General features: G+C 42.7%; 2 protein-coding genes across 2 annotated transcripts in view; one reads left to right on the plus strand and one right to left on the minus strand.

Annotated features, from left to right (window-relative positions):
- Positions 1-910, plus strand: part of SARC_05227 (hypothetical protein) — a gene marked incomplete at its 5' end in the record, with an annotated part of 14,735 nt that extends 13,825 nt beyond the window's left edge. The window contains one exon of the mRNA XM_014300915.1: positions 217-910. Within this exon, the coding sequence (XP_014156390.1) occupies positions 217-894 (678 nt within the window). The 3' untranslated portion in view covers positions 895-910. The remainder of the gene's footprint in view (positions 1-216) is intronic.
- Positions 911-1,489: 579 nt separating this feature from the next.
- Positions 1,490-3,260, minus strand: SARC_05228 (hypothetical protein). The gene has a single exon (XM_014300916.1). The coding sequence runs from the start codon at positions 3,034-3,036 to the stop codon at positions 1,882-1,884; it is 1,155 nt and encodes a 384-aa protein (XP_014156391.1). The 5' UTR covers positions 3,037-3,260; the 3' UTR covers positions 1,490-1,881.
- Between the last annotated feature and the right edge of the window lie 9,077 nt (positions 3,261-12,337).

The raw sequence follows: 12,337 nt of genomic DNA on the forward strand, positions 1-12,337 counted from the left end.
ACGGTGGGATTTTTTACATCGCCTTCTTTAAGAGATCGTGTATTCTATTTCACGATGTCTTGGTTCTGGCGTATTTGGGCATATGTGTGTACGCAACCGATACCTCCCTCGTCACTGTCACTAGAATATCCGAACAGACCATGGCGTGCGGAACTACAACACGGTCACATTCGCTCATACGTGTTTATTTCATCGTGTGCACGTATCTATAAATAGAATGTGGGCCCAAGATTCACCGAGGCCCACAAGAAGAAGCGCGACGAGATCGCCAGACACGTGTTCTCAGCCGCCGCTGTGCGTAGGTTGAAGTTGCGAGGGAAAGCGACCACACAGAATAGCCTTGATAGTACAACGTCCACGACTGCACAGGCGGCCGAGGATGTAAATAGAATTAGAGAACCCGCGGTCAAACAGGCGAAGGGTGCCCATACGAGCTCAGTGAAAAAGGATACGCCGGTAGATAATAACAGACCCCAGGCACATGCAGATGACCGGAGAACGAAGGCGGCACAGGCGCGCACAGCACAGGCAAGGCTATCATCGCAGGACGAGACGGCCGAACCCAGAACTACTGACGATCACTGCAGTATACCACAGGCCAAAGGCCCTATTAGCCAACCGAGTGGGCAGGAGCATACGCCCGTTGACGATAGAATAGGACCGGCATTAGTGTCGAAGACGATGCAGGTGTCAGGCGAGGCACAGGCGCACACAGATAAGCGTAGTTCGGAAGACAATGATGACGATATATTGTTCCCGATACTCAAGGCATTGGAAGGGGATGCGCCAGATGTTGAGACTGCGGTGGCGCGGCTGAGAGAGCTGCGGGAGAGTTATATGAGTCACAAACGAAAGCTGCTGGAAGAAAAGGCGAGGCGGAAGAAACATAAATAAAACTTAGTTAGACCACTTAATGACTGTGAAAAATTAATCGAAAAAGAGGGTTTGCATGTAGTTCAGGCGCAGATAAATACAGGAAAATATTGTGATACTCGGAAAGGACTTTCCGCGTACACGCATATGTAACAGAGAGCACGAGCGCGTCCGCCTTTAGTGATCAAGAGGTGAGCAGGCATGTTGTGATCATCTGTATATCGCGAAGCTTCAATAGGGTACTCTCAGGTAGTTATACTCTCATGCTCGGGTTTATCTGTCAAACCAATATTTGTCTATTTTAGAAGGCGATGCAATATATAACCAGTGTTTTCAGGACGATGTATGTACTTTGTACACATGCAGGCTTCAAATTGAAAATGACTAATCCTAGTGAAGCCTATAGGTGATTTAATATCCCTGTTTGTCGGGAAATGAGCAGAAAGGGTTCGAACTAAGGTCGGGTTTGCAAGAATGTACCCTTCCCTTAGGTGCACTCAGTGAAATCTATTCAGAGCTTATACACGTGGACAGAGAAATTCGCAAATGATCTCTACGTTTCCTGATAAAGTACATCGCGTCAAATGCGCATAGCTTGAGTACAGGTGAAGAGTATTGAGTATAAAGTTGAGTGTCGGAGTTTATTTGCGAATTAAATAAATGTGTATGTGTGTGAAGTCTTAAGCACATGGATTTAGAAACTTGTTCTTGCAGTGGGAAGCCGGATCACTACATCATTTGGGAGCCATTATCGATGGCTGCGGGTTTGTTGCGTTTCTACTCGTTTTGGATTGGGGGCCGTAATACTGACGTAGATCGATAAACTATACACATGATGCACAAAATGAATCGAATGATGTCGAAAGGTAGCCTATGATAGATCAAATGTTTGGGTCCACGCTTCCCAGTTGGATGTCTGAGACAACTCGGCTTTCTGGCACACTATTTCGCCGATAAAACTACTTCGCCCTGGACAAACCCGGACTGTGCACACTTAAGCGGAGATATCTAAGCGACTAGCGCCGGAATGACATAATTTTGTACGCATAGCACAGCCACAACGAGCATAAACATGCCGAGGTACTTGAGGGTCTCATACTGCGCCCCGGGTTTCACGGCTCTGATTTCCTGCATAACCTGCATCTTCTCCGCAAAGCCCATATTTCTGTAGTAGCTGTAGGCATCAAACCCGCGGGTATAGTGCGTCTTACTGTATGTGGAGTACTTATATTCGGAAGGATCAAAACTCACCCTCCGCGAGACCTTGCTGCTTTTGTACTTTTCTGACTGAGTTTCGGCCAATGACATCGGTGCAAAAGCTGACCGTGTTCGCCTATGTTTGCTCTTTCTCTTATTTAGCACCCTCGGAACTGGTCTAGTTGGGGTTTGGGTATCCCGCTGCATCGTATTATCATCTGCATTATATGCAACCTCCTCCCTCCTTGTTCGCGGAATCTCTGCCTGTTGAGGTTTCAATACCTCATCTGTGGTACAAACGGCATCCCCACTCCGCGATGCTGAACTCCCATCTGCATATTTGTGGTCTACGGGTAAGCCTAATAAATGTCTGCTATTGCTACCCGAGTCACTCAGGATCCCTTTCTTGCGTTCAAGCAGGTCCCCTGTATGACTGTATTCGCTACTTTCCCTGCAACGCGTATAGCCTTGCGGGTGTTTCTCAACCATATGATCTGGTTCAACCTTGGAATCTGGGCTATAATGATACGTTGCCTTCGTAATGTCTTGTACTGATTCGTTTCTCCGTCCCAAATTATCACGGGTCTCGTTGCTAAAATTTGCTAAACTATCAACGCTCTCACTCATATCCACACTCTCGCTCAATACCTCGACTCTCAGGGAGGCAAATTGTGGTCTTACCACGCCATGCTTGGCGCTGGTCTGGCCGTCAGTCTGTGCCACTGTGGTGACCTCGCCCTTTTTTATACTAGTCTGTAATTTTGGCTTAAAAACGCTGCGTTTCTTAGGCCGTTTCTTTTCGGACGAGCATAGACACAAGGTTTTACTAGACATCTCCGTCAAGGGCGAGTATGATAATTGTCCGCAATCCTGACATGCGCTTTGAAATGCCATGCTCTGGACAGATACCCCGAACTTGTCTCGGTCGAACGCTCCTTGCAAAGGAGTCAATATGTCCGTGCTCATTGTGATCTGATGTTAGTAGTATAATATATACACCCTTGCCACTGAATACTTAAAGAGTCGCTTACTAGCTATTGAGCCATCAGCTGTGTATATGGACTATCTGCAGTGACACCGTTTAAAACTGAGTCGTATTTTAGAAGATTGAGAGAGTTGTTAGGGTGAAAGTATTCAATACCACCCTTGCGCAGCGTTCTCTACGAGTGTAGAGTCAGATACATGTGACATGTGTACTTGTATCATCTGGCGTGTAACAGTGGCGTTAGTTATTGACAGTAGGTTTTTACATTTATATATTTGAATTTTACGAAAGTGAACGCTTTGTGGTCTGTGGGCGGCTGTGCGAAAAGCCTCCTATACCAAAAAATAAATATAAAAATACGCTTGCCAAACGTTTTGGTGATAAAACCGTGTGCCTGTCACATGAAGAACCCGGGTGCACATACTTTTTTACGCTCGCGCCGAATCACACAAAAGATGCCTGCAATGTTTTTATTATCTATATCTGTACCCTCTACTTTTACTACTACTACTTTCAGAGAGCGCGTATTTTTGCCCGTCACCTCGACGCCCGGGCCCTCGGCCCCGTACCTCGATTCGCCATATGGTTATGATTGGCCAGTAGCTGGATCAGCCCAACTTTCTTTTTCTTTTTTAAAGCCTATCCAAATGCCCTTCCTCTCGGAGTCTCGGTGGTTTGTGCTCTTGTTCTTTCAAGCCCTTTTGGTTGTGAGTCTGTGGGACTCTGGGTTTTGGGTCAACCCTTTTCTTCTAAATTGAACAAAGGCTACATACGGTATGCCTTTTTGTTGTGAATACTCAGTACTTAAATGGTCAATGTTTTTTTATTAAATTTGTTCTTTTCATATATTTTACAAAACAAATCACCTTCCGGATTCCGGTGGTGCCGCACCCCGCAATCCAGCGATCCTTTTTTTTTTTTTCAAATATAAAATGATAATGGTTCGCGGGAAAACCTTTTTTTCGACATGTTGCCTGAAAAAGCTTGACCACATTGACAGCTTGACTATTTGTCGTTTGACAACTACATATATATATTTTAGAAAAAGATATATCTATTTACTTACGTTTCAATTTAGAAGTTTTATGTTAAAATGTATATATTTACCTCTTTTTTTTCTGAAAAACAAAAAAAAAGCCAAAGTACAAAATAAATATAATCTAATTGGATTTGAGACTGATGAGGGATGCGCTAAATATATAAAACTTTAATATATTTACACATATTTGGAAATTATAAAATCTATGAAAATTGTTTTGTTGAAAATTTGACTGGGTCAGAAATTGGAAAATTGAAAAATACAATTTCGTGCCCCTTTACCTAAGCTCAATACGTTTTGCTTATATGCGTTGAACTTTGAACGTAAACGCAAAAAGCTCAATACGTTTTGCTTATATGCGATAAACCTTGAGCGTAAACGCAAATAGGTTTTTTTTACAATGAAAAACAGAATGTTATATAAAAAAAACCTCTAAAAGTGCCCGGACAGGTATTCTGGGGTTTTGTAGAAAAAATCCTATAAGCCGAACCCTAAAACCCTATAAGCCGGGCCAAAAACCCTAAAATGATACCCCGACCGAATATATAAGGACTACAAGGATCAGTGGAGACATCACTTCTCAAATACAACCCCAGAAGCCCCAGAAAGAAGAAACAAACTACACACGATGTCAGTACCAGCAGAAGAAACTACCACTAACACGACAACAACCGATACTAACAACTTATTGAAACGTTCTGGTACATCTCAAGATTCAACTGAAAACCCAACAACTATGCGTTTGAACGACGGTACTACGGGCGAACAGTCCGAATTCACCGCTATCCTCGAAGTTATGGCTCTGAAACAAGAACAACAACTTCAGACTTTGATCGAACAAGGAAAACTGAGAGATCAAGAACAAGCTGGGCAATATAGACTACGAAAATAAGACCAAGCCGAACGGATTAGACTACGGAAACATGAGCAAGCAGAACGAAACGAAGCACACGCTTCACAATTAATGTCAATGAAGACTACTATGATGTTGACTAGGGAGGAACTGCAGACAAAGAAGATCAAGACTAGGAAAGATACCGAAATGGCTTTACCGGATCCGATAAAGGAAAACTGAAACAAGGTGAGGATATAATCTACAGCAAACTTGTTTAGCAGTCTGTTCCTCCCCTAGATTGTTTTCGATTGATTCGGGTAGAGGATTGGGAACGATAGTCGTGAGCGTGGAGCTTGTGTGGCGGGAATATGTCCGCCATTGTGTGCTTTTGGCTGATATGTCAACAATTCTATCATATGTATTAACATACTGTGGACAGATGACACCTTATGTGTGAATATTAAGTAGTGAAGACGAATATTATGATTAAGGTGCTTGTTAGTGACCATCTCATTAATGACATAAATAGCCGATTAATTGTGACAACGGAGGGGAGCGTGCTCGTTCTGTGTGAATTTTATCTCGCTTGAGATGTTGCGAAGTCATTGAATACTTTTACATGGATGCTTCTGGCGCCGCGTAGTGTTCTGCTTCAGCTGAGCTGGTCGTGACGGTCTGCGAATTGACGTTTTACCTTCCAGACAACAAGGGCCGCCATTGATGCGGAGGACATAACCGCTGGTGGAGCGTCGTGTCGTGTGTCAGGGCAGGCAGTATTTATAGGTTAAATCAAGATTGAGTGTTCCTTTATGGTATCGAAGAATACGGACTGCCGCTGTACAGTAGTCACGGGAGAGGTTTGTCATGTATCGGGACATAGTTGTTGTGGTCTAAACTGAGTTTGTTTACAGGTGGTTGTGCTGGTAAGCACTATCAGGCCGAGTGAAGACAGAAAGATACTGGACGGCCCTTATTAATTCTCTGTAGGAGCATGGATTATGGTATAAAAGGTCGTTCATTTATATCATGGATAGTGTGAGCAATGGTCTCGGTGCTGTGTGGGAATCGCTGAGATGGAATGTGAGTCATCGGGCGTGCGTATACATACACCTAGGAGCCATGATGCGGGCTGTTCAGGTCCTTACAACTGAATTCCTGGGAGAAAAAGTCTTTGAAATCTTGTACATCACTCTGTCGCTTACCACAGACAAAAATGTCTGTCGTCGACATAGAGAAGGATGATGTACAAAAAGTCGGTTTCAGTCTATGATGAACATGCACGGGTCAAAGGTACTTTAGTGAAATCCTATGCCGAAAGGCTTAGACTTGTTGAGGGCATGCCAGAGTCTACCGGATTGTTTCAAGCCGTACAGGATTTTCTTCAAGGAGAGAATGGAATCATCGGGCAGGCCAACAGCACTTGAATCTTTCGGCGAGCGCATATACAGCAGCGTCAACATCCATATGCTCGACAAGCCTGACCTGTGTTGCAGAAACGGCTAACACTGTTCGGAGCAATTCATACAAACATGTTGGAGTAAATTTTTCATCATAATTGACGCCTGGGATTGCATGAATTATACGCTAAACCCTAAAACCTCAATCATTCTGATTTTGAAAACACATTTGCTAGTAATAATGAAGCATCATCGGTCACATTCACTGGGTTGCGTAGGTCATAGGTGCCGGACTTGTGGAGACTCGTCAATTCAACTTTGATGGCTCGCGTCAAAGATCCGCATCGTTACCACGGAGAGCCTCTAAGATGGTTGTAGGGGTAGGTAGGGGTTCCTGAATGGCTGCACAGACCGTGTATAGTGCCTTTACGGTTGTAATAGCCGGGCCTTCACACTAGACTCTATGATAAACGTACTCTTAAGCAGTACGTATACTAAAAACGTACTCTTAATAGTACAAGGAACTTAAGTTTGCTAAATGGTTTTTAATGGTTTTATTAATTAATGCCTTTTCCATTATACATATCAGATATTTGGACAAAGCCATTAAAAGGCCCCAGTAAAATACCAAACATAGGAGTTGGTCTAGTTAGTTCTATTAATAGAACTATGTTTACTTTCCAACTTTATGTATATCTGAAGACTTCGGTAGCGAGATGGCTCAACCGAATATAGGTTTTTATGGACTATTAACGTTACCTAGTTGATCCTCCGATCAGCCAATCAGATGTGCCAGTCTGATGAAGGCTACGTCGGTAATTCTTGATAAGTGGCAAGTTATTGGTTAAGATAATAACTAAGGATATCAAGAGTATTTTTTTCTTCTTTTTTTTTCTACAGATAGGATTTTATGAGTCTCTCAGATTCGCCCCAGCGAAACATACCATAGTTTCTAATAGAGCGACAACGAAACACTAAATAAAATCCCTTCGGCGGAAACAGTACTGAGAGGATTATATATAGGCAATGTCTCAGCCTCACAATCCCTCAGAGTATTGCTGTTTCCACAAGGCATACCTAACTTTACTAAAATTCTCATTTCGTTTATTTACTTTGATATTTTTACGATACTTAGAATTTACCTACGCGTTTATTTACTCTAAGGCGTTAATATCGTCCTAATAGATCGAATTTTACACGGTCTCATTGTATATCGTTTGGTTGCTAGCACGTGTGGTATTAGAATGAGAATATCATCAGGTGGGTTGGCATCAGAAGTAAGGCGTGGTGGTGGTCGTTGACTGAGTGATTTGATGACTATTTTGGTTGTAGAGTGGGCACGTGTCACAGCAGCACGCCGAAAGTCTTCGTCGGCTTCGTTTTGTCGTTTGGCGCGCCGAAGATGGTGGGTGGCACGGGCATATTTAGCCATTAAAGTAAGTTTCTTTGTAGATGTGTCAGGGGTTACGGCACCGTCGGTGATAGTTGTCATATCAGCAATGCTCGTAGTTCTCGATGTTGGTAGAATACGTTTGAGAGACGAAGATGTAGTACTATGGACGCAGTTCATTTTATGGGCACGTTGACGTGCCCTGCGTATGTTTTTTGGCGAGAGCTGAAGCTAAATTCAATTCACTTTTTCAATTTTACTTATCAACGTGTTTATCACAACGTGAATGCTTTAGTATCGTATAGTCAGCATGGTTAGACTGACTACTATAGTAGCCACGATACATTTTGCACGCGGGGGTGAAGAATTTTGGATACCAGTTACCCCAGAATGACAAATTCTCTTTGACGTTGGGAAAGCCAGAAGATCGGAAATTTTTCCGCCAGTTTCAACGACACCTACCCAATGTGATTGCGACGAAACGAGACGGAAGTTTTGCAAAATTAATGTCGTACTGTATATGAGGCGCCCTACTATACTTCCCAATATTGTACTGCGTTGACAGTATAAGACGCATTTTTGGTTTTTGACCGATAGGAATGAATTGTCCATGCTCAGATCGTCAACATCTAATGGTTCGGAGTTACCGGGCTATCAAATTATGCAGAAGGGGAGTCACTCTCCGATGGTATCTGAAGCTGAGATTCTTAGGCCTGAGGCGGATAGAATATGTAGTCAGACCGCATTCGTTGCGACAGAAAAGAACTCCCAACAACCCCGCATGTTGTTTAACAGCCACTATTCACTTTCCCGTCTAAAGCATTGGTGCCCGTAGCTGTTCCAAAGGGCCCAGGTGACTAGAAGAATAAGTGACTGCATGGACAGCAACATTCAAGACTTTTAACGTCGGAACTTCCGACAAGTCAATCTAGGATTGCAAACTTTACAGTTTGTTTGGAACGCGCAGAAGCAGCAATTACTATAGCTATAGTTTCTGGAAAGAATGAGTAATCTTAACTTCAGCTATACACGGCTAGACAATTTCAGTCTAGGGTATATTCTAATTCGTGCATGGTCCAAACCGAGACGACTATAGATAGCAAGAAGTTCCTCAAGGCTGTAGATAGGTTGCCCATTGATTGAAAAGGCATACGAGACCCTATCGATACAAGTAGTTTGGCAAGCTTGTCTAGAACTTTAAAGGAGATTGGCCAGATCATGCGTATTGCAAATTTCCGAGAGAGAAAAATTGTTGGTTCAAAGCAGTCCAACAGAGTTTCAAGCCATGATTTAAAGTATAATAAGTGGGCTAATACGAAGGCTTATGTGATGCAGCTGAAAACATAGAAAGTGAATAGCAAGGTGATCATCCATTATTCTACGGACCCTCGACCGGAGTTATTGATAAGTATCATGATTCCTGCAGAAGAAGGAACGTCAGTGTCTCACTATCTACTGGATTTAGATACACAATTAGCGCGTGCTCAAACTAAAAGGATTTTTTTTGGTCTAACTATCACCGGAAGGGTTAAAAGGTACTGTATGCAGATATGCATCAATCTTACCGAAACAAGGTTTGTGATATTTTAATTGAAGGTCCTACATTTGGTATCATATTACTCTCCGACCTGACTCGGAATGAAGTATATTCACGATCAGACCAGACTTTTGCAAAGTGTCCGAATTCTGTAGTAAGACTCACACAATCACAAAAGAAGATTGCAGCCACCGCAAATGTAAGGTCAAGAAATGGTCGTAACTTTCAATATGCGGCAGATAAATACAAAAGTTGGTGACAAGGTTGAATGTCAATCGAGCGCCAACCAAGGTGTTGATGTACACAAGAACAATGTCAAATCTCGAGGTGCCTCAGTGAACAAGTCTGTATAACAATGACAGTCGCCTAAGTCTAAGCATGAAGAAATTGAAAATTGCAGCGAATAAGATTGCAATTGGCGAATGATACAACATGAACCAAATGATCGATGGAACGGTAGACACAGAGAAATGTAAACATTTCATCGAAGTGTGTTGATGTGCTGGGACTGGAGGGTTTCACGAACATCCGTGCAAAGTTCAACCAAAGGTTGGGGTTACGTGACAAACATACCGGGTCTTGTCACTAAGGCAAAAGGATGCGCCGCAAACTAAGTGTATCATTCTTAATGTACGGGTTAATGAACATGGGTTGAAAACATTGTTGGATCCGGACTCACAAATTTCATGTATATCGTCATGTTACTGTAAAATAACGAATATGGTTTAAAAAAAATAGAGATAGCCCTCAGTAGAAAGATTAATAAAGATACTTCAAACATGATTCTATATAGTTAACAGTTTATGCAGTTTATCTTCAATTACACTTGAAGTCCAACCTCTACACAGTAGTCTACATCTCCGTCAGTCTCAACCCACTCAGTGCTGCAGTTCCACACAGCATCGACAGCACCACAGTAACACCGACAGACAGTATCAATTTGCATCAGACCTTTCCTCATCATATCGCACCTTATTGATGTCTGCGAGTTACCCCGTGAGTTCACTACATTAGAAGAGCCAAATATTACGATGCAGCATATTAGGGGGAAATATCACGTACATGACGAATTACCGGAAGCCAACCACCACCTTCATAACATCCACGAGACCATTCGTAAATTCAACCTCTCAAGTCGTGAGATCACAGTCAAGCTGTCAGCATTATTGCCACTCTTAGCGTTATTCGCAACCGCCATAATCAGCTGACAAAGAACCAGGCTGATCTCCAACAAAAATCTACACAGTACAAACAGTCAATGTTGATTTAGAGTATGACAGCAATCAACTTCGCGATCAACAACTTGCGTGATCTCAATGTGATACTTGTCCGTCTCCAATCTGTTGAAGATAAGTCTCAACAACAGGAGCAAAAGCCATTTATCATTAACATCCAGGATAGTCTCAATTCCATCCGCATCAACCTGCGTAGCCCACTACCTTCGCTGAATGTTATGGAATTAAGCTTGCCCAATCCGGACTTGCTGCTATTGGCTATCCTAAATACAAGGACACATACAAGCGTACGTAGCCCGCCGGTTAGCAAACCTTCGGCAACTGGTTCGTCGGTCGTAAAATAGAGTTTGAACATCATGGTACACTCAATCGCCTCTATCTCAAATGCAACGTCCCAGCTGTCGGTAGCACGATTGATATGGCAGCCGATCGCAAGTGTCGTCGTATTATGATTGACTCTATTCTGAGTCCTTAGTGAATATTGCCTACAAACAGTATCCCTCTGAAGCGCCCTATGAGGTTTTCCAACACATTTGTACAACTACAAACTCTGGTGGTTATGGTTGTTTTTGGTCCGCTCTGTAAAGCCTTGTTAACTTCATCGTAACCCGTACTACGGACCAGACAATGAAGTCCTTGGAGGCAATCAGACACATCCTATTGTATGTTGGTGAAGCAGTCCCCGGCAAGTACCTTATTTGTGCATTGCTATACAGCCTTGACGATAATTATTAGATACTTTGTATCGATGTCACTGACAAGAAGATCGATACTATGACAATTGATGATGTCTATAGCTAAACTCCTAAATTTGATGGCGACAACAGCTAGCTCAGATACTTCCGATGTCTTTGACAAGGAGCTCGATACTATGACGATCGATGATGTCTATAGCAAAACTTTTGAATTTGCTGGCGACAACAGCCAGCTCGATTTAATGGCTAACCCTATTGGTCTCAACGCTCTCACTATCAGCAATTATACGCCACATCAACGCCCATGCCCCGTCTGTAAGCTCGTCGGCCATAGTATCTACTTCTGACCTACTTCTATCGGTTGCAAATATAGCTCATCCGATCTGACCACAACGCTACAGCATGCCTGAAAAACTGAAATTGCGGGATCCACAATGGTAATACAGGTACTGACGATCCCTTACCGAATAAACTCGGTATCATACTGCCGGAAGCCCATTATCAAGTACAAGCTACATATAATCGAGAAGGATCCACCAAAACCACCCTTTCAACCAAATATTTAATTGATTCAGATGCCATGACACATAAACGACAAAATACCGACGATTGTGTGACCAATATTGAACACGGAAACTATATTGTGAAGTTCCCAAGCAAATCTCGCGTCATACTTCTCCAACGTGGCTTTATACCTGGCCTGGGTACAGTCATAGTTATGCCTCAAGCTACTCAAAACATCCTCTCAAACCGGCTCCTACAACGCCAATTACTTGCCTACAGTATGCCATAACATCGCTTTCCGGAACAAGGTGGTCAGTACAGCCTCAACAACTTCACTGCCGACGCTGTTGATACATGACATGACAAACTGGGCCATATTCATCCACGCATTATCAAGCCAACACTGTAGCAGAATAATATACTTCCCCATATTTATTTTTTACTTCCCCATAATTATTTTTCACGACGGACCTTTGATTCAAACTTTCGCCTCCGAAACGTAAATCTCGGTGACCAGTAGGTCACCAGTGTAGAACTGAATACCACTTTCAAAAAAACCCCCACAGACCCCACCAAAACGTTGACTTGAAATTTGGATTTTCAATCAAAAAAAAATATGTATATATTTTTTTTTAATATCCAGTAAGGAG

Source organism: Sphaeroforma arctica, assembly GCF_001186125.1.
Source record: "Sphaeroforma arctica JP610 unplaced genomic scaffold supercont1.326, whole genome shotgun sequence".
Classification (NCBI taxonomy): domain Eukaryota; class Ichthyosporea; order Ichthyophonida; genus Sphaeroforma; species Sphaeroforma arctica.

Excerpts from the sequence above, each read along its gene's own strand:
- SARC_05228 (XM_014300916.1), bottom strand. The coding sequence starts at position 3,036 with ATGAGCACGGACATATTGACTCCTTTGCAAGGAGCGTTCGACCGAGAC.